The sequence below is a fragment of the Quercus robur genome, chromosome 2, assembly GCF_932294415.1.
Source record: "Quercus robur chromosome 2, dhQueRobu3.1, whole genome shotgun sequence".
NCBI lineage: Eukaryota > Viridiplantae > Streptophyta > Magnoliopsida > Fagales > Fagaceae > Quercus > Quercus robur.
In genome coordinates this window covers 89,597,420-89,618,764 of record NC_065535.1, presented here as the reverse complement: position 1 = coordinate 89,618,764, position 21,345 = coordinate 89,597,420, and the positions used below count along the sequence as shown (strand labels likewise).

At 35.0% G+C, this 21,345-nt stretch overlaps 1 protein-coding gene across 1 annotated transcript; it reads right to left on the bottom strand.

Annotated features, from left to right (window-relative positions):
- Nucleotides 1-10,186: 10,186 nt before the first annotated feature.
- LOC126715715 (very-long-chain aldehyde decarbonylase CER3) lies at nt 10,187-20,623 on the bottom strand. Its single transcript, XM_050416472.1, has 11 exons — nt 20,246-20,623; nt 19,918-20,144; nt 19,582-19,817; nt 19,046-19,265; nt 18,283-18,410; nt 17,738-17,994; nt 17,504-17,611; nt 15,997-16,203; nt 12,170-12,280; nt 11,815-11,988; nt 10,187-10,652 (listed from the first exon to the last, which is right to left on the bottom strand). The coding sequence occupies exons 1-11, from the start codon at nt 20,294-20,296 to the stop codon at nt 10,485-10,487; spliced, it is 1,887 nt and encodes a 628-aa protein (XP_050272429.1). The 5' UTR covers nt 20,297-20,623; the 3' UTR covers nt 10,187-10,484.
- Nucleotides 20,624-21,345: the final 722 nt, after the last annotated feature.

Below are 21,345 nucleotides of genomic sequence, written 5' to 3'. Positions count from 1 at the left end.
TTTGTTCGAGGATGTTGAATGGTCCAAGGAGGAACAAATAATTATTAAGGGTTCCAATTTAAAGTCTTATGAGTAAGGAATGAATGGAAGGTGGGCCGAGGAGGAACTCCTCCTTGGATATGATGAATGCAGCTCAAGTATTTATTCCAGCAATTAGAATGATCTTCCAAGAAACTCCAATGATAGGGACGTGTCTCATGAACATATGAGAAGGAAGGAAACCCAAAAATATCTAAGGAAAAACTGCTACCACCGCATTAAATGGACTACAACTACTTTTCTCGCCATATTTATGTGGAGAAGACCTTTGAACAGTGCTGTCTTGGCTACTACAGCTCATAGAAAGTCAAAGAGGGTGTCTGATGAGACAGGTACTCAAGTAATGACTCAGATAATCAACAAGTGTAGGATCAAGATGATCTAACGGGAGTTATATAATGTGAAAGACCCTCCATGAGAATGGGATCAGAAAAATAGACAGAGAACACTATAGCAATCCAAATTGTCTTTGTATCCAATTGTGACTAATTTATATAAGTATGACCTCCTCGGACTGAAAGTTCATTGATATCAGAATCTCTTGTTTGTGTTTGATTGTCATTTAATTCAGTACTAGCCATTATCCAACTCATTAGGGCCTAGTTCTTTGATCCATTCTCTACAAATTTATTGTACTGGGCTCATTGGGTTTGGGCTGTAAATCGTGTCCTTACAATTGGTACTGTTTGTGAAAAGAACTTGTGTGATAATGAGTACAACGTCTAAATATGGTAGAATCAGGTTCTCATTGAGAAGAATCTATGGATTCTAGGCAATAGGATGACTTCCTTAACCTTGAATGCAAGCGAGATTAAGAAGGTAGCACACACACCACACATGCTAGTAAAAGTCATTCTTGGGTTAGGAGTCATGTCTCTCAAGAGCAGAATGAAAAAGCCATGCAAAGGGAGATTGACGATTTAAAGAAGAATTTGCGCCATGCACAATGGAAACGAACCCCTTCTAGTTCTGACGTCTCCTCCAATGATGAAGAGGATGCTAATTACAGGCAAAGGTCAAGAACTCCACTAAGCGAGTCTTTCTCCTACGATGAAGAGCACCACCACAGGCAAAGATACAAGAGCCCACCTCGTAAAGGGAAACAACGCTATGATTAAGGCGTCGAATCAAATCTCCAAATCACCTTTCACGCGCAAGATAGAGAGGGCAAAAATGCCTTGCAGTTCCATCAACCCACGTTTACCATTTACAACAGTCGAACGAACCTTGTAGAGCATGTGAGCTAGTTCAACCAGAGGATGGCTGTCCACTCTAAGGACGAGGCTTTGATGTGCAAAGTATTTCCTTCCAATTTGGGACCTTTGGCAATGAGATGGTTCGATGGTTTGAAGGCCAATTCTATAGACTCCTTTAAGGAATTCACCCAAGCCTTTGGCTCTTGTTTTATCATGTGTAGTAGGGTACCTCGGCCCTTGGACTCACTACTGTCTTTGTCCATGCGAGAGGGAGAGACCCTGAAAACGTACTCGAATAGATACTGAGAGATGTATAATGAGATAGATGGTGACTTTGATGACGTGACCATCAGCACTTTTAAGGTCGGCCTCTTGGCCGAGCATGCTTTAAGGAAGTCTCTAACTAGTAAACCTATTACCAGTGTAATCCAACTCATGGACTGGATTGATAAGTACAAGAGGGTGAAGGAAGACCAACAGCAAGGGAAAGGTAAGGCGAATGTTATCCCTCAGGAGATGAGGGATTTTAGGTCAAACTGATTCCATAATAACCGACCTCGGAGAGATTTCGCTGGACACCAACACCCAGATAGTTAATGCGGTATTCCGAGAACTGGTGCATCAGGTTCTAGAGAAGATTAAGAACGAGCCGTTCTTCAAATGGCCGAACAAGATGACTAGAAACCCCATGAGGTGCAACCAGAGCCTTTATTGTCAATACCATCAGGACTAGGAGCACACTACAAAAGATTGCAGGAATTTGTGAGACCATCTGGACCAGTTGGTTCGAAAAGGGAAGTTGAAGCAGCTGTTGCACCATTCTAGTGGCCAAGCGAAGCAGACAAGTTCGGATCCCCGGAGAGACGCTTCTTCGAAACCTCCTCTGGAAACGATCAATGTCATCTTTGTTGCTCCTAGTAGGATCGGTTCTTATCCCTCCAGAGCGATGTCTGTGGTGCGGCTATCCACCGAGGACAACAATTCGAAGCAAAAAAGAGCTAGAGTAGAAATGCCATAAGTTCTAGGCTTCTTGGACGAAGATAAGATCGGAACCATCCAACCCCATGCGATGCTCTGGTGGTCACACTCAGGATATGGGGGTATGATGTGAAGAGAGTGTTGATAGACTAGGGCAGTGCTGTCGAGATAATGTACCCCGACCTGTATAAGGGGCTGAATTTGAAACCCGAGGACTTAACAGCGTACGATTCCCCTCTAGTAAGTTTCGAGGGGAAGACTGTTATTCCAAGGGGTTAGATTAGATTGCCCATACAGACTGATTCAGACGTGGTGGAAGTGGATTTCATTGTGGTGGACGCTTATTCACCCTACACAGCTATTGTGGCTAGACCTTGGTTTCATGCCTTAGGAGCCGTCTCTTCTACCCTGCACCAGAAGGTGAAATATCCGTCAGAGGGCCAAGTTAAATAGATTGTGGGGAGTCAGTCCATGGCTAGGCGGTGCATGGTGACTGCCATCTTACATTGGCCCAAAACTAAGTCCTTGGCCTTTGCTGAAAAGGGGCTTATAGTAATCAAAAACTCTAGTATTGCCCGATAATGGATCAACCGAGGAAGCGAAGTGCGAAGATCTAGAAAAGGTTGTTGTTGGCAATGATCCGAAGAAATTCTTTCAGGTCAGATCCCAGCTACCTCCCCAAGAGAGGGAAGAGCTAATTGAGTTCCTTAGAAAAAATGTGGATGTATTTGCGTGAAGTGCTTATGAAGCTCTAAGGGTGGACCCAAACTTTATTTGCCACCATTTGAATGTCAATCCATCTCTTACCCCAAAAAAAAAAACCTCCTCGACGCTCATCTAGAGATCATTTTGATGTTGTCAAAGATGAAGTGACGAAACTTAAACAGGCTGGGGCTATCAACGAAGTTTTCTATCTTGAGTGGCTGGCCAATATTGTGGTAGTGAAGAAGAAGAATGGGAAATGGCAAGTATGTGTGGATTTCACGGATTTAAACAAGGCTTGCCTAAAAGATCCCTTCCTTATGTCTTGAATAAACCAACTGGTAGATGCCACTGTAGGCCATCCTCGGATGAGTTTTTTGGATGCATTTCAAGGATACCATCAAATACCATTAGCTCTAGATGATCAAGAGAAGACAACTTTTGTCACTCCAATAGAAAACTACCATTACAAAGTGTTGCCCTTTGGCTTGAAAAATGTGGGATTCACCTATCAAAGGATGATGACTAAGATGTTTGAATCCCAGTTGGGCAAGAATATTGAGGTCTATATAGATGACATGGTGGTGAAGAGCAAAGTGGTGTCTGAGCATGTGGGAGACCTCGAAAACATTTTTGAAATTTTTAAGAAACACAAGCTACGTCTTAATGCTTCCAAGTGCTCTTTTGGTGTGGGATCAGGCAAGTTTTTGGGCTATATGGTGATTCACTGGGGAATCGAAATTAATCTCAACCAGATTAAGGCGATAAACAGTCTACAACCACCTCAGAATCCCAAAGAAGTTCAGAAGCTAATTGGAATGACTGCTGCCTTGGAACTGGTTTATTTCTTGGTCAGCAGACAAATGCAGACCCTTCTTCCTATTGATGAGTAAATGGAAAGGATTTGAGTGGACCAAGGAGTGTGCTTTGGGCTTTCAGCAACTTAAAGAATATCTATCTCGGCCACCTATCATGTCTAGTCCTAAGGTAAATGAGGTCCTATTTGCTTATATCGTTGTGGCCCCTCATGCTGTAAGTTTGGTGTTGATATGAGTTAACAGTGGCGTACAATGGCTAGTTTATTATGTGAGCAAATTACTACATGAGGCGGAGGTTCGTTATTTACCACTAGAGAAAACCATCTTGGCAGTGGTGCATGGTACACGAAAGCTCCCTTATTACTTTCAAGCACATACAGTTGTCATCTTGACTCAGCTTCCACTTAGAGCTATATTTCGAAGTGCTGACTACATGGGGAGGATTGTTAAATGGAGCACGGTCCTAGGGCTTTTGACATTAAGTACATACCTCGTACCTCTGTCAAGGGCCAGGTCCTCATGGACCTGGTAGCCGAATTCGTTGAACCCTCATTAGAAGAAGTGACAGAAGCACAACATATGGATGGAAAATCGGTTGGCACAATCTCCCTACAAGAACCTTCTTTCTGGAAGGCATATGTTGATGGAGTAGCAAACCAAAGGGGATCTAGAGTAGGGCTAGTTCTAATCTCACCCGAGATGCTCACCATTGAGAAATCATTAAGATTAGGCTTCTCTGCCACAAATAATGAGGCTGAATATGAAGCTTTGTTGGAAGGAATGTCCATGGTTCAAAGAATGGGAGGAAAGGCAGTAAGGATATTCTCGGACTCAAGACTAGTCGTCGGCCAAGTAAAGGGTGAACTAGAAGCAAGAGATGAGAGAATGCAAGGGTACTTAAGCCAAGTTAGGCATTTGGAATCAGGATTTGAGTCCTTCATCCTATTGCACGTCCTTAGAAGTGGAAACACACATGCTGATTCCCTAGCCACGCTTGCAACCTCCTCAACACAGAGCTTACCTCTGGTTATTCTCATAGAAGACTTGTGCAAAACCACAGAGGTAAAGTGAAAGATGGTCCATGTTTACTAAGTCCGAGTTGGGCCTAGTTGGATGGATCCCATAGTACTATGCCTGAGAGAGGACATCTTCTCGGAGGATAAAATAGAAGCAGACAAAATACGGAGAAAGGCACCTTGTTTCTGGCTATCCGAGGACCAAAAATTATACAAGTGCTCTTTCTCTGGGCCGTATCTACTTTGCACTTATCTTGAGGCATCAGAGCTACTCCTTGAGGAATTACATGAAGAGATCTGTGGAAGCCATACAGGAGGTAGATCTCTATCTCACAGAACCATCTCTTAGGGCTATTAGTGGCCAAATATGTAGAAAGAAGAGTAAGAATATGTGAGGAAGTCTGATCAATCCTAAAGATTTGCACCGAATATCCATCTACCAGGAGGAGTCCTTAATCCCTTATCCAGCCCTTGGCCTTTTGCTCAATGGGGCTTAGATATCGTTTGCCATTTCCCCAAGGTCGTAGGAAACAAGAGGTATTTGCTGGTCGGCATAGACTACTTTACTAAATGGGTTGAGGCTGAGCCCCTGGCAAATATCAAAGACGTGGATGCTAAGAAATTTTTCTAGAAAAACATTGTCACCCGGTTTAGGGTCCCTCGCACCCTCATTTCGGACAACGGTCTTCAGTTTGATAGCAAATCTTTCAGAGGATATTGCTGTGATTTAGGAATTACGAATAAATATTCTACACTAGCTTATCCCCGGGGGAATGGACAAGCCAAGATTGTTAACAAGGTCATAGTGAATTGACTTAAGAAAAGGTTGGACGATGCTAAGGGAAAATGGGTGGAAGAGCTGCCACATGTCCTGTGGACAAATCGATCCACACCTTGTAGGTCGATCAGGGAAACTCCCTTTTCAATGACTTATGGAGGCGAGACTGTTATTCCTTTAGAAACTAGCTTCCTAACGCTAAAAACTAGCTCATTCAGTCCAAGCAGTAATAATGAGTTGCTAGAAAAGAGCTTAGACTTTGTTGAAGAAAGAAGAGAAAGTGCAATGGTTCAATTGGCATACTACCAACACAAACTCAAGCAAGGCTATGATGCTAATGTAAAGCTGGGGCCATTAGTGTCTGGTAACTTGGTATTGAGAAAAGTTCTAAGTATTGTAAAGAACCCAGTATGGGGAAAGTTAGGGCCCAATTGGGAAGGACCATATTGCATCACCTCGGTAGTTGGTATAGGAGCATATTTTCTAGAAGATTTAAATGAGCATGTAATACTACGCCATTGGAATGTAAACAACTTGAAAATGTATTATTATTAATGAAAGTTTCCTTTATCAATATGTTCATTTGTTGTAGATTCATCTGGTCGTTTAGGACATCTACACTCCTTAAGACTCTAAACATATTGGGAGCGCATTGATGGGGGCATAACCTGTGGTTGAGCAGGTAGTCTCTAGTTATCCTACCCATGGGAAGTGTCATTCCTCCCTCTATAAAAACTATCATTGGAACGACAACTTCACCCACCTCTTTATTTGTGAGTACACGGTCTGAGTGACAATATTGAAGGCCTACTCCTTGTGGGATATGGTATTTGGCCCTAAAACCCTCCATGCCAATTGGAGAGTCAACTAAGTGTTTAAACCTACCCATTTGAACAAACTAAGAAGACACAAAAGAAATTTTTTGGAAAGAAAGAAGGCCGAGGGATTAGCCGAGGAGGAGAAGAAGAATTTAAAGAGACAGAAACTTACAAAAGTAAGTGTATTAATCCTGATCCTTTAGAAATGATCTTTCGAAAAGCTTCTTAAGAAAAGAGTTATGGATTCTTAGGAATTTAGAGTGTTTTATGAGTTGGAGTGCTGAGATTCTTTGGAACACTTGAAGATTTGTGAAGTAAAGAAGAAAACGAGTTCCCTCAAGGCTTTATATAGAGGGAGAAAATGAGTGGGAATACTCTCGTTCAAAATTCTAGGAAAAATATCAATCGTTGGATTGGTGCCTCATCATTGGATGCGGGGAACATAACGCCGCTTGGAGCAATTAATGATGCCTCGTGGGTTATGAAGCATCAGTAGCAATTATGAGGCGCGTAAAACCGCACTCCCACATATGTGAGTCAAGGAATCAGTTGGTCTTATCTTTTAAAAATTAAACCCCTACTTTTTTCTCCTCGGATGAGAGGGAAAAACCGGAATTTTGAGGGGCTATTGTAGGGATAAGGACCCAGGATCATATGTTAGGCCTTGAGCTTTGTTCGAGGACGTTGAATGGTCCGAGAAGGAACAAAAAATTATTAGGGGTTCCAATTTAAAGTCTCATGAGTAAGGAATGAGTGGAAGGTGGGCCGAGGAGGAACTTCTCCTTGAAAATGACGAATGCATCTCAAGTATCTATTTCAGCAATTAGAATAACCTTCCAGGAAGCTTCAATGATAGAGACATGCCTCATGAACATACGAGAAGGAAAGAAACCCAAAAATATCTAAGGAAAAGCTACTACCATCTCATTAAATGGACTATAGCTACTTTTCTGGCCGCATTTATGTGGAGAAGACTTTTGAACAATGCTGTCTTGGCTACCACGACTCACAGAAAGCCAAAGAGGGTGTCTGATGGGATAGGTACTCAAGTAAGAGCTTAGATGATCAACAAGTGCAGGATCAAGATGATCTAAAGGGAGCTATATAATGTGAAAAACCCTCCTATAGCAATCAAAATTGTCTTTGTATCCAATTGTGATTAATTTATATAAGTATGACTTCCTTGGACTGAAAGTCCATTGATATCAGAATCGCTTGTTTGTGTTTAATTGTCATTTAATTCAGTACTAGCCGTTGTCCAACTCATTAGAGCCTAGCTCTTTGACCTACTCTCTACAAATTTATTGTATTGGGCTCATTGGACAAATTAAGATCCCATACATCTTGGGTTTGGGCCATAAATCGTGTCCTTACAATAACCATAAATTGAAATATGCTTATGGATTATAATAAAATGAGTTAAAGTGGAATTCATGGTTATCCATTTAAACCCAAACATGGAGTTTTTTTCTTGTTCATCGTTCAGTAATTAATTTTCATAAAAAAAATTGTTCAGTAGTTAATTGTCATTAATTTTCTCCTAAATTATTTTAAGTAAATAGAAATATAGAATATACTAGAAAAAGGAATAAGGAAAAAAGGGCAAATACGAATTGCTGCTTAACTTCCTCCATTAATTAATGAGAGGGATCAATTTACTTGGATATGGTAATAATCATTTTTGGATTCACGGACATATATATATATATATATATATAACTAAACCATAATTCACCACAAGAAAAAAGGCATAATACAACGAAAAAAGTTGTTGCAATAACAATTAATGTTGTTGTAATAGGTGTTATTGCAATGACAAAAAAGTTGATGCAAGCCGTTGTAATAAATTTTGAGGCAATAAGTTTATGCAACACTAAATTTTCGTTGTAATAAATTTCACATATTGCAACAATTTACTTTGAAAATCTCATTGCAATAGGTTGACTAAAAATAAATAATTTTATAAAAATAATTTAAAAATAAATAAATCATTTTTTAAAAAATAATAATTTTTTCATAAACCATATCTAGGAACTATACTAACAAATTAAAGATATGCATAAAAGATGAAAAATTTGAAATACTTCATTTCAATATGTATGTCAAAAAACACAAATATATACCCAACTTGTTGAGTTTACATTCAATCACATAGTTTCAAAAAGTATGCAAAAATCAATACAACATGAAAGAAAAGTTTCTTCCCGAAGGTATTATCCAAGCATGTTTCACGACCATTTCATTGACTTACCACCTATTTTGGAAAAAAAAGAAAAAGAAAATAAGTATAAAGTTGAAAAACATCATATATACAACACAGTGACACCAATATACACCATCATTGATTCTAAAAAAAACATATATAAAACAATACAACTTGAAAACTGTGCAATTAAATAAAGAAAAATCAAATTAAAATTTAAAGAGAGCCAAAAGATTACCTAAAAGCTAGAGAGAAAATCTTTAAATCAAGAAAGAGTCTCTCCAAGCAGGGACAGAGGCATTAATTGACCAGCCGCTCGCCGGGGGGGGGAGGGGGGGGGGGGGGGAAGCAATGGCCCCCCTTAAATTTTTTTCAAAAAATATATTAGTATATATATGTGCATTAAATTTAGCAATTTTATTCTATAAAATTACATTTTGCCCCTTTAACAATATCTTTGATTATTTTTAGAGTAACGTTACAGTTATAAACTTATCTACAACATTTTTTGTAAACGGTTAAGGTACAAATTCTTATTGATTCACATCTGAGCCTATCACTTACATAACTTTTTTACTTACTAATAAGCACTCACTATATCAACAATATATCTCTAGCACTTTCATCATTTTAAAGGCCATTAAAAAAAATTTATAGATCTAAAATTTAAAACAACATATACTAGCCCAAAAACATTTGTGCAACAACAAAAAATCACCAATCCCAAAGCTAAAAAAAATTAAGTCCAATTAATCAATTTTACTCAAACAAACAACTGACCCATTAAAAAGTTTTAAATAGAATAATTTTGCCTTTACCTAGTGCACACATCAAAAACTCAAAAAAAAAAAAAAAAAAAACCCTCAGCGACTAAGAAGCAGCTGAGCTAGAGGTCAAAGTCGCCCTTCTTAACTCAAAGTCCTGGCTCCGTCCCTGTCTTCAAGGAGACTATGAATCATGAGAGACTAAAATTTGAGAGAGAAAATTTAGAATTAGTAGATGTGAAAGTGAGATAGAGATTTGAGAGATAAGTTTTGTAGTTAGTAGATGAATTTGAATTTTGGGATACGCTTAAGAGAAAGAGAGAAAGTGAAATGAGAAAAAAAGAAAAAAAGAAAAAAAAAAAAGAGACGGGTGTGGGGAGAGAGAGAGAGAGAAATTGAGATGAGAAAAACATGGAGATAAATGTGGGTGAGAGAAAGAGGGAAACTAAGATGGGAAAAAAAGAGAGGTAGGTGTGAGACAAAAAGAGAGAATTTGAGATTTTTTTTATTTAAAAAAAAAAAAGAGAGATAGAGTTAGGTGAGATAAAGAGGGAAACAAAGATGGAAAAAAAGAAAAAAAAAAAAAAAAAAGAGTTTGGCGTAGGTGATAGTTAAATTTGAAATGAGAAAAAATAGGAAGATAGATGCGGTGAGAGAAAGTGGGAAATTGAGATGAAAAAAAAAGGAAGAAGTGTGGGTGAGAGAGAAATAGTGAGATGAGAAAAAAAAGGGATAGATATGGGTGAGAGAGAGGAAATTAATGAAAAAAAAATAGCGCTAATTTTCCAAATTTTCCCGCTACTCAATTACTCACCTCTATTACATCAACAAAATTTGTTGTGAAATAAAGATTTAATGTATTATAACAATATAGTTTGATGTGAAATAAAATATTATATATTGCAACAATAAATCTCATAAAATAAGTTTTACCTATTACAACAACACATTATTGCTATAATCTCATATTGATGTAATAAATTTAAATTACTATTACAACAAAAAACAACCTAGAGATGCAATAATATATATATTACAATCTCATATTGTTGTATTATGTCTTTTTTCTTGTAGTAATAGTATATATATTACAATCTCATATTGCTTCTTTCTTTCACTCAAATATTTCCAAACTGCAATCAAATTAAGTTTGGTTGATGCAGCAGAGGATCTTAATCCTGATTATTCACTGGCTTCAAACCGTGTTTTAATGCAGCTTTCCAAACTAGATCAATTCTGTCAACATCAATTGCTCCAACTTCATGGTGAGTCCAACCTTCAAGAAGATGAACCACACCTCCCGCATGGCATGCATGGACAACTCCTCTACCCATGGTGTACTGTTTCAGCAATCATGAAAAAAATCAACCAAATAATTAGGATAACATAAATGATAGCTAAGTTCCTCATATAGAACAGGAGTATGGGGTCTCGTCTGGAAGTGGGTAGGCTGCTATTATGGTCACGTCTAAGGAGAGAAGTCACATTATTTGCTCCTCTCTACCCATTTTCAATTACCAAAATAAAATAAAATAAAATAAATGATAGCTAAAAGAGTTTGAGAACTCCCTGGAAGTCCTATATTTGTAGGGTCATGTTAATGAGTGCTCTTAGGATATTGGTTAACAATCTATTTTAATAAAGTTTTGATACTACTTTTATGGGAAATGAAAAAAACTGTCAAAACATTAATTGTTTTTTTTTCCTTATAAAAATTTTCTTTAAATGGATTGTTAACTAATGCCTTAAGGGCATTCGTTAGCATTTCTTACATGTTTATAGGAAAATGTTAACTGATATCTTTAGGGTATTGATTAACAATTCATTTAAAGAAAGTTTTTATGGAAAAATGAAAAAAAAAAAAAATTAATGTTTTGACAGTTTTTTTCATTTCTCGTAAAAGTGGTGTCGAAACTTTCCTAAAATAGATTATTAACTATCGTTCTAAGAGTATTCGTTAGCATGACCCATTTGTACAACCCCTTCAACTATCCTTGACGTGCAATGCCTTCTTTTGAAACCCAATCTTGAAGACAAAAATTTAAGGGAACTAGTGCAAATGTTTTTTATTCCAAGCAAGAGAGTTAACGCAAACGTTATTCCCTCATCTTTTTATTTTATTTTCTGCACAGAATGCTACCCTACAACGTGGGCATTGTAATTACTTATTTGTATGAATCTGCCTTTATCCGGGATATTTTTTTTAAGGAAAATAATCAGAATATATGTTTAATATTTTTTGCTTGAATAATAAAGTTTGGTGTGGAATTACTAAGCCTAAAATGGTTTCTAGAAATTATACTAATTTGTGAAGAATTAACCATACTATCACACTAGATCACACCCATAACGAAGTTAAGAGTCTTATAATTCAACTCGTTGACACCTCTTAGTTTCTCCAATAAAAACATTTAGGATATATTTCCCCTCTCTCTCTCTCTCTCTCTCTCTACAATTGAATTATCACCAAAAAAAAGACCGTGAAGAAGAATTAAGACTCACCTCACAACATCCAAGCCCCTCGACGTCATCAGGTAATTTCATAGCTGCAAGCTCACCATAAGCGCAATCTCTTCTAAAGGACAAGATTGGAGGGACCACGAATTGATGAAAATGTGTTCCTGGTGGTGCCCAACTTTGTTCTCTTGGTGTGATCCATTTGCCAACAATCCATGTCTACATTTTATTGAACAACAAGGATAACTTAAATTAATTAACAAATAATTCAAATTAATTATGAGGCAGATTTTTTAGTTAACACAATGTAAAAACATCACAAATCATACCTGTGCGACCTCTTCAATTAGTAACCCTTGTGATGTAATTAAGTGCATGTAAAATAAACACTTGGGCATACCTTACAGTTTCGTGCTGCTTGGTATTTTGTCACTTGGACCAGGTAGCTCTGAAATTCAACTGGGGCTTCCTTCTGAATTTTTTCAAATCTTTCCGATGATAAAGTCAGCATCTGTAATTTTTCTTTATCTTATCAAAATTTATGGAATAGATAAAAATGTAGCACATTCATACATCTTGTCTTAGTCATTAATGTTGATTTGTTTTTAGAGAAATCATTAATGTCGATTTAATTATTATGTCTCTGTCTTCTGAGCCGAAGAGGCAGCGAAAAGATATTCCAACAATATATCTTTAATGTCAAAGGGCCCCTTCTTCTCAAAAAAAGAAAAAAAAAAAAGAAAAAAAAAGTCAAATGGCCCCTAAATCCTAATGCTTTAGTTTAAAATTCAATTTATTTTCACTGTCAATTTAGGTATAACATTTTAAAAATTTTATATTTTTTCAGTCACATCAATGTCACATATATTCTTTATTTAATATATTTTTTAAAAAATTAATAAAAATAAACCAGCCAGCTAAAATAGGCTACCCACACATACACCAGTTTGTCATTATATTAAATAAAATAAACTTGACTTAGGTACGATGGCTCGAGTCCAATTGACCCGATCTTTGGCAAACAAAGTAAAGGGTTTTATCTTCAAAAAAAAAAAAAAAGTAAATGGTTTTCTTTTACTCAAGAAAAAAAAGTAAAAGGTTTTATTTATAAACTCTTTATACAGCAATCCACACACTGAGCAAATGTAGCATGGAGATTGAGATCAGATGTAATATTTAAGGTATTGCTCTTTATGTAATTATTATTAATGGTTGAGATTAATAATTGTAAAAAGTAACTTTTAATCTCAATCATTAATTAAAAAAAATTAAAAAAATAAGTTAAGAAAAATAAAAAATTAAAGTAAAAAAAGTAAAAAGTAAAAAAATTCTGTGAAGGAAATAAGTGAATTATACTCGTGCACCGCATCTTAATCCATATGCTGATAAGATGGGCCAGTCATATTTTCAGAGAGGAGACAGTGATAGCTAGCTAATAAACAGTTACCAAATTAAGGTTCAAGATCAAGTCTGAAATTGACGTTACCAAATGATATGTAGGGACCATTAAGAAGAGAAGATAAAAGATTTACTTATTAAACCAAATGCAGTATCAATATGTTTAGCCAAAAAAAAAAAAAAAAAAAAAAGGCTGTATCAATATACCTAGATGGATGGCCATTCACATGTTGGCAGCCATGTGACAAAATAGAGGTATTCGACTGGAAAGGTGTAATTAAACACTATCTATATATTTTCTCAAAAAAAAAAAAAAAAAAACACTATCTATATATTTTTCTAAAAAAAAAAAAAAAAATCTATATAATAATTATATCAAAATTCATGAACCTTAATAGAACAGATTTATTAAGCGAGGGTGGACACAAAGATAATCAAGTTCAACTCGTTAAAAAATGTCCCAAAACGATTAACATGTTATTATATTTTTTAAGTACATTAATTTTCATTAAAATAAATTATAACCTTCATTTCATTTTTTAATTTCTTTGTTTTGGGTAAAAGAGTGAGGGATATTATATTTAAAATTTAAATTTACACTAGATAATATATATATATATATATATATATATTTATATATGGGTTAAACTAGTTCGTTTCCAAATGAAACAACCAGTCTTAATTAACACAAATAATGAACTAGTCAATTTAGGTTGATTGCTGGATAAGCAAGTCAATATGAAATTGATCAATTTATTAATCATATTAAAATGGACCAACTTAATTTAATAGACACTTTGAAAAAAGTTATATGGTATTTGTGGATTGAATGAAACAATGTCATCCTTAGAGCATTCTCATTAAGAGTTTTAAATTTTTTAGCATTTAGCACCTAAAAAACCAATTTTATAGCATTAAACACATCACTTTACAATACACCTAATATCAAAACTTCTATTTTTTTTTTTACCACTTCATTAAAATATTATTTATTTATCATATTCTTTTTGAGAGAGAGCAAGGAGTGAGATTTGAGGGGAGAGAGAGAAGGGGAATAAAAAATAATAAAAAATGAGTAGCAACTAGTTACAGTAGAGTGTTAGTAATAACATCTTACTGTAGTAAGGTGCTAAAAAATTTTAAATTTAGCACCATTGATATAGGGGCTTTTTTAGTGATTTTGTTGCTAAAAATAGCTTTTACCATTTATCCCACCTTTGATAAGAATTCTCTATACCTACTAGTCTACAGCATTGCCTTAAGTCTATTAGTAGCATGTCTGGCTTATTCGTTAATTGGGAGTAAGCTAGGGTTTGCAATTTGAACCTCGTATGGCTCAAATGATCTATTATTGTGAGGGAAATAATATCACCAATTTGTCCCACTGCACCCTAATGCAAAGTCTTAAATCTGCATTGGTATTGTTTTGGATTTATAAGTAAGTATAAGTTATATATTTACAAATTCAATATAATAACTCAAAACATTGCCTAGGTTATTGTTCCAATGTCTTCCACAATATGCATCATTTTTTTTTTTTTTTTAAATTTTTATTATTTTGGGTGTATGGATCTGACGGTTGTGTATGAGAGGAATTGAATGCATGGCTTCTCCTGCCACATCTACTTTGTCCACCCAAAGTAGGTGACTTTAACACTTTATTTGTTTATATCGGTGGAAAATGGAGAGAAGGTAATAAGGTGATAATCCTTTGGTTGGCAGAAGAGAAAAGTAATTGATAGAAATGGAGAGAGAAAATTTATTTCTAGGCTTACCATCTGAGATGCCATCTCTGGTCTGTCCAGATCAATAAGTCTAGACTTTAGAGACATGACAAAATTTACAAGAATTTCGGATGTAACAAGTTGTTTGTAGTGAGTAATTTGAGTAGGGTCAGTAATGGACTATGGACTAACATGAGAATTTTTTTTTTTTTTGATAAGAACTAATATGAGAATTAATAATAATTTGCCAAATTGGATTAAAAATGCTATAAAAAAAAAGGTTAAAAAATAGATTGATTCCTCACCTTTTAGTTTATCAATTTAAATTACTATTTTTCCCTTATTTTACTATCACGTATTAACACTTGGAATTTTTTTTATTTTTATTTTAATGATCACAAGGGCATCAAAATCAAAATATTTCATTTTCTTATCCCTTCCCTTATAAACCAAACAAGGGAAATTTATGTTATTCTATTTTTCACTTTCATTTCCTCCTCACGACCAAACACATCAACCAAAATTTTTTTTTTTTCATTTAAAAAAAAAAAAAAAACGCTTCTCTTTCCCTAGAGCAACCAAATATATTGTAGAATTGTAGACAACACAACAGATGCCTTGGGCCCTTGACTCCCTCAAACTTCATGAGTTCGGGTTCTACCTACCCCTTTGATGGTGACTACTGAGTTGACTTCCCTAAAAAAGAACCATTACCACCGAGTGACATTTACTTAGCATTGGGGGTTGTAAACCCCAATCGCTATTTTACAACCCCAAAGCATAATACTGCAAGTTGTTGAAGGTGACACATAAAGTATACTTAATTTTTTTGTTTTTTCTCTCGACTTAACTTGGGTTTAGTGTTTAGTTGTGTTAGAACATGAAGATGATAATACGTGTCCAAAGGATTTAGTTCAATTGAACATTGGACAAAGTCTCAACAAACACATATTAATCAAGTATATTAATAATGCAATTGACACACTATTTGTTATCAATTTTTTAGCTTTTATCTTGTTTTCTGGTATTAGGAATTTTTGTTAAGATAATAAGAAGTAAAAGTGATGGAAAAAAAAAAAAAAGTTTAGTGTGAGAGTGTACTTACTAGGACTCTGACTCTCTTTCGACAAAGGTAGAGGGCAATTGCTCTACCGAGCTTGGAAGTAGCTCCAGTTAAAAATACCTCTTCCACATCCTTAGGTAGGTCATTGAGAATAACAGCAGCAGTTAAGGTATTCCCATGGACAACTCGAACTCTAAGGTCCGGGTGCTTGTTAACAAACAGTGTTCCACCCCCATTGAGAGCTTCATTCTGCGCATGGAAATAGTAGATTACATCGATGAAACATTGTGAATTTAATCACTCAACAATTTATTGTCAAAAGTCTACATTAAAACTCATGCTTCGTGTTTTCTTGTTTGTTTGTTTGTTAATAGCTGTTCTTGAGAAATATCAAAGCCATTCACCAATTAAACGCAATGATATATTGTTACTGACAGTGAAATTGATGAGATTGACAGCACAGAACCATAAATATTAAATGTTTGAGCTTGATTGGTGTAATTGAATACGAATCAATTAATTGATGGTACTTTTTGTTAACACCTAATAATTTTCCTTCATTACAAAAGTGTTTGGACGTGGAGGTTTCACGTTCATGAATAATTCTAATTTCTTTGCCCTTTAATGATATTGTCGTATGAATGATAGAATAATACAAATTTTACTTGCATAAAATTTGCAAAATAAAACTAATTATAAAAAATAATTTATTTATTATTTTGTTGTGGGATAGAAAGTAAAGTGTATAATACGAAAATAATTATTTATTTCCTTCTCATTTGTTTTAATGAATTACTAAACGCATGAGCAAAGACAAAATCATATTCCTTATGTTGTATCTAATATGAAGAGAGTACATGCAATTTTTGGCAAAACATAATTCCCTTCAGGAAAAGCCTATCATATATACTCTCTCCCTCCCATATTATTGATCCTCCATTCAATATTGGGATATCCAAACTATGATCATTTAAAAAAAAAAAAAAATCATAGAACACAATATTGATAATTTTCCTAAATTAACTTTATTTTTAAAAAACAACATTCTTGTTCCACTAAATTTTAAATTAAAGAAGGTAGTTTTAGAAACTTATATGTACTTTGAAGTTTGAAAATGAAAATGAAAGTGTAATACAAATTTAACTGCGCTAGCAAACTCGCACGAATGTGCAGCACTCATACGAGCGCAGGACAATTTTCATGTTTTTGTGTCTGAGAGATCATAGATTGATCTTTCAGATAAATGATGACACAGAGTAGAGTCCAGTCCAGTCCACAATAGTGCGAGAAGTGAAAGGACCACCTTTTCATTATAGATGTGGAGAGCAAAGAAAAAAAGAAAGAAAGATTAGATGTGGAGCAAGTCTGATTATAAGCGTCTACCTACCTTTCAATTTTCAAATGTTAAATCCTCAACCAACCATGGTCAGTAATCAAGGGCTCCATTAAACTTATGAATATTTTTGGTGAATAAAACGAAAGAAATAGAGTTGTCTAGTTATAGTAGTTAGCATTTAAGAACATAAATAAGAATAAAACAAGTACCCACCTTATTTAATGCAGCAAGACTAATGACTTTAACTCCTAGTCTATCAGCCCTGAGAATGGCCTGCTCAATGTGCTTGTTAATGCCCTCTGTTGCAAATGGTAAGAAATACTGCCAAAGATGACAAGCACTGATGAATTTAACTCTCTTGCAATATACTAGATGAAATAAAAACATTAATTTTAGCAATTAGCATTGGCTATGGCTAAAACTTTTAATGTAAAGTTGTAAGCAGACCTGAAAGCCAAACCTAGGCACAACCCATGTTTGGTGCAGCCGACCTCTAAGTTCGTAGAATGAGTAGACAAAGGTTTTAGACCAAGCCCACATAAGAAGTAACACCACAAGAGTCGCTGGCCATAGCGGTAACAGGAAGATCTTCGTGGAAAATGGCAATGATGCAAATGTTCGGAATACGAATGGTGCATGTAAAGCCGCGGAAACATCCACCACATGGGCTAGGAAAACAAAATCCGGTACCCGTCCATATTTTTCTGCATTTAATGGCCCATGTAAAGTTAGGAGAAAATAAATTTGAACCCTAAATATTTAGGTTAGGAACATAAGTTGGTGCTAATTGAGTTACAAATTTTTTTGCAAATATTCCAAGAATTGGAAACGTGTGAAAATGAATGCTGGTGGTGTGACAATCTTTGTCAATGTTATAATGCAATTGAGATGTCATTTTTATGATTTCAAACTTCCAATAATGCATTGCCTCTCAACCACATAATTTTAGAACGTATAATTGGTTCATTTTGATGAAATTAAACTCAACACACCTTGATTTGAACTTATGCTCTTGTGTAATTCCCATGATTTCCCATTGAGAGTGTTCCATAGTGCATCAAATAGAGGCATGAAGAGGCAGAAATTGGTCCCCATCTCTGTGTGGTGCAAACTGTGGTATCTGCTCAGCATGAAAAAGAAGCAAATCAATGACTTTCAGCACATTAATAACATTCGTAAATATAATTACGAAGCAACAGCTTCACATTTTAAAAGAATATAAAATTGGTTAATAATCTTGTAATTTAACTAGTTGACACATTTTGGTGTTATCAATAAAGAATCAAATTTTCATTTTCTAGTGTAACTATTGAATTATGGATAATAATGAAAAATATGATTCAATAATTCATATTTAGCATTTAGGTGATTTTTTTTTATCATGGATGTTACATAAAGCATTCTCTAACTACCATATTCATGAAGATATCATTTTCAGACAAATTGCACCTACAAACATAATTAGGACCTCTCTTTTGGTAATTAGAACTGGAAATTGCAAGACAACCCTATGCTGGGTCAATTATGGAGTTTTTAACTGGCAAGAGATTTCTAATCAAGGAAGGATTTGCCGATTTGGGAATTGGAATACACTTCAAAAGTATACTTTGGTTGCCCTTATTCAAAAAAAAAAAAAAACTATTTTTGTTTAAAAAAAAAATACCATAATGATTGATACAAAATATCATGTTGATAAAAAGAAAAATTATGTTACCCATCCAAAGTGGCCTGGGTGCAAAATTATTAATTACTTACGTTGGTGTATAGAGAAGATATCTCAGGAAAGGAATTGTCTCGAAAATTTGATGAGGAACAACTTCAACATTGCAATGCCCCAAGCATCTCAGAAAATCAAAGACTAAAACATAGCCATAGATCAAGCATATTGATGCATATCCCATTAGAGAAGCCCCGAGTATCGGGATTCCAATAATCACTGTTAATATAAGATGCTCCAAAAATGTTGCATATCCAGCTGAAGCAAAATAGAAAAACAAGTTACATTAATTTAATCCATAAAAAATATGTTAACCAGTACTAATTTTTGAATAAAAATACTCTATCTTTTGTATTCTACTTTATACTCCATTAATTATAATATGTATGTTATGCATTTGATTTTTCTTTTTCTATTCTAAACAAAGGAAAAAAAAAAAAAAAAAGAAAAAAAAGAAAAAGAAAAAGAAAAAGAAAAAGAACGCTGGAGTATAAAGTGAGAATTCTTATTCCTAATTTTCAATTTGAAGGGAGAAGAAGACAAATTTATGTAGAGATGGCTGTATTAATGTCACCTGTAAAGACCTGGGGTACTGGAGATGAATGGTGAAATGAATGGTAAAGGTTAAACAGATGATGGTTCCCATGGAAGTGTCTGTGCACCCAGTAATAGAGTGGTTCTGAAACAGCCATATGAAGTGTCAGAACAGCAATAAATCCTTTTAGGTTCCAGAGGGGAAGATTTTCAATAAATGGAAACATATAAGACGCCATAAAAGCTATTAATGCTTGTAGTATGATGAAATTGTCCCTGCAAATTAAATACAATGTCAAAAGTTAGCTAACTGATCAAATGTCATTGAAAATTGAGATATTTTTATGGTTCTTGAATCTTGAAAAGAATATTGTACCAGTCCCATTCTTTGTCAATCTGCTTGAAATCAACCCCTTGTCGAAGAATTCGACGATTTCGTGTTAGGAAAAGCATGTTAGTGTAAGTGCTCCATAGCTGATGAACTAAACCTCTAAGTGCACATAAAATCAGAACATGGAGACACAAAATGGTGCTAGCGTTTAGGGCTTCCTCATGAAATCTTGAATACAAAACTTTTGCAACAAAAGGTCCATATAGTAGATACTGTTAACACATACAAGAAAAACCCATTTCAGCACCGAGTAATGCATAAATGAATCACAATTTTAATCTTAAAGAACAAGGAAAACATTAGATTTTCATACCTTGAAGCAGCCCAAGTTCTCCCAAGGCCAACCTGTCGAAGAATCAACCATTTTCCCCCCACAAAACTAGAAGCTCAAATCTTCTTTTTGCTTCCTAGCAAGCCTTTGCCCTTGTCAAATATTTACTTTATTGGTCCTATATGGTTTCTAATGTCAAAACCAGTGTAAGCTGCTAATATATATATAGGCTAACAAACGAAGCTAAAAGGAAGCCAGGTTATTCAAAAGATTGACAAAGGGTCCTGGATTTAGGGAATGAACCAAGGCACAAAGCATGAGAGAGAGAGGGTGAGGTTGCGTTTCCTAATTTGCTTGTGGTTTTTACTACTTATACCTCGAATGGCTAAACCATAGAGAGAGAGATCCTTTATAACGTGTTTCTCTGAATCCTAAAGTCACCTACTTTTATAGTTCACAGAGCATCCAAGTGTTGCATCAAATACACAGTCAGATAGGGCTCTTTCATGTGTCCCTATCTCTATCTCCTATCTTCATAACTACCATATATGTACGTGTATATTATGGGTTGTTGTCTTTCATGATTAGAAAAGTTGCATCCTTAAATGTGTGTTTGGTAAAAATTAAAAAACTAATTTATTTTATTATTTAGCTTATTTTTATTATTATTTTTGGATCTTACAGTACTTTTTGATATTATTCATAGGTCTTACTGTATTATTTCAATCAACTTTTATTTTTATTTATAGTACTTTTAGCAAAAAAAATTTTAATTTCAGTAAAATAAATGAATCACAAACAAAGTTTTGTTTTGATTTTTGATAGTTTCAACGCGTTCTCATTTTTTATTTTTCCAACCTCTGCAAACAGCACAGCTGTTAGGAATGGGCTAATAGCCTAATACTTCCCCCCAAAGAAATTAAATGTCTTGTATGGTTGGGAGTAGGGATGGTATTCCGTGGCAATGGGGGGTCCAATAGCAATTCTAATTTCGTTTTAAGGTCGGTTGCCCCTTTTTTTTTTTTTTTTTTTTTTTTTTTTTTTTTTTTAAGTAATAAAATTGGGCTAAGTAAGTTCGGTTGCCCACAAAAGATGTCATGGCATTAATGGGTATTGCTCAAGTTGAATTAATTGGATACATG

Coding starts and splice junctions, on each gene's coding strand:
- LOC126715715 (XM_050416472.1), bottom strand. CDS start 20,296: ATGGTTGATTCTTCGACAGGTTGGCCTTGGGAGAACTTGGGCTGCTTC. Junction 20,145..20,245: donor AGAACTTGGGCTGCTTCAAG/GTATGAAAATCT, acceptor ATGTGTTAACAG/TATCTACTATATGGACCTTT. Junction 16,204..17,503: donor GTCTTGCTGCATTAAATAAG/GTGGGTACTTGT, acceptor TTCCATGCGCAG/AATGAAGCTCTCAATGGGGG.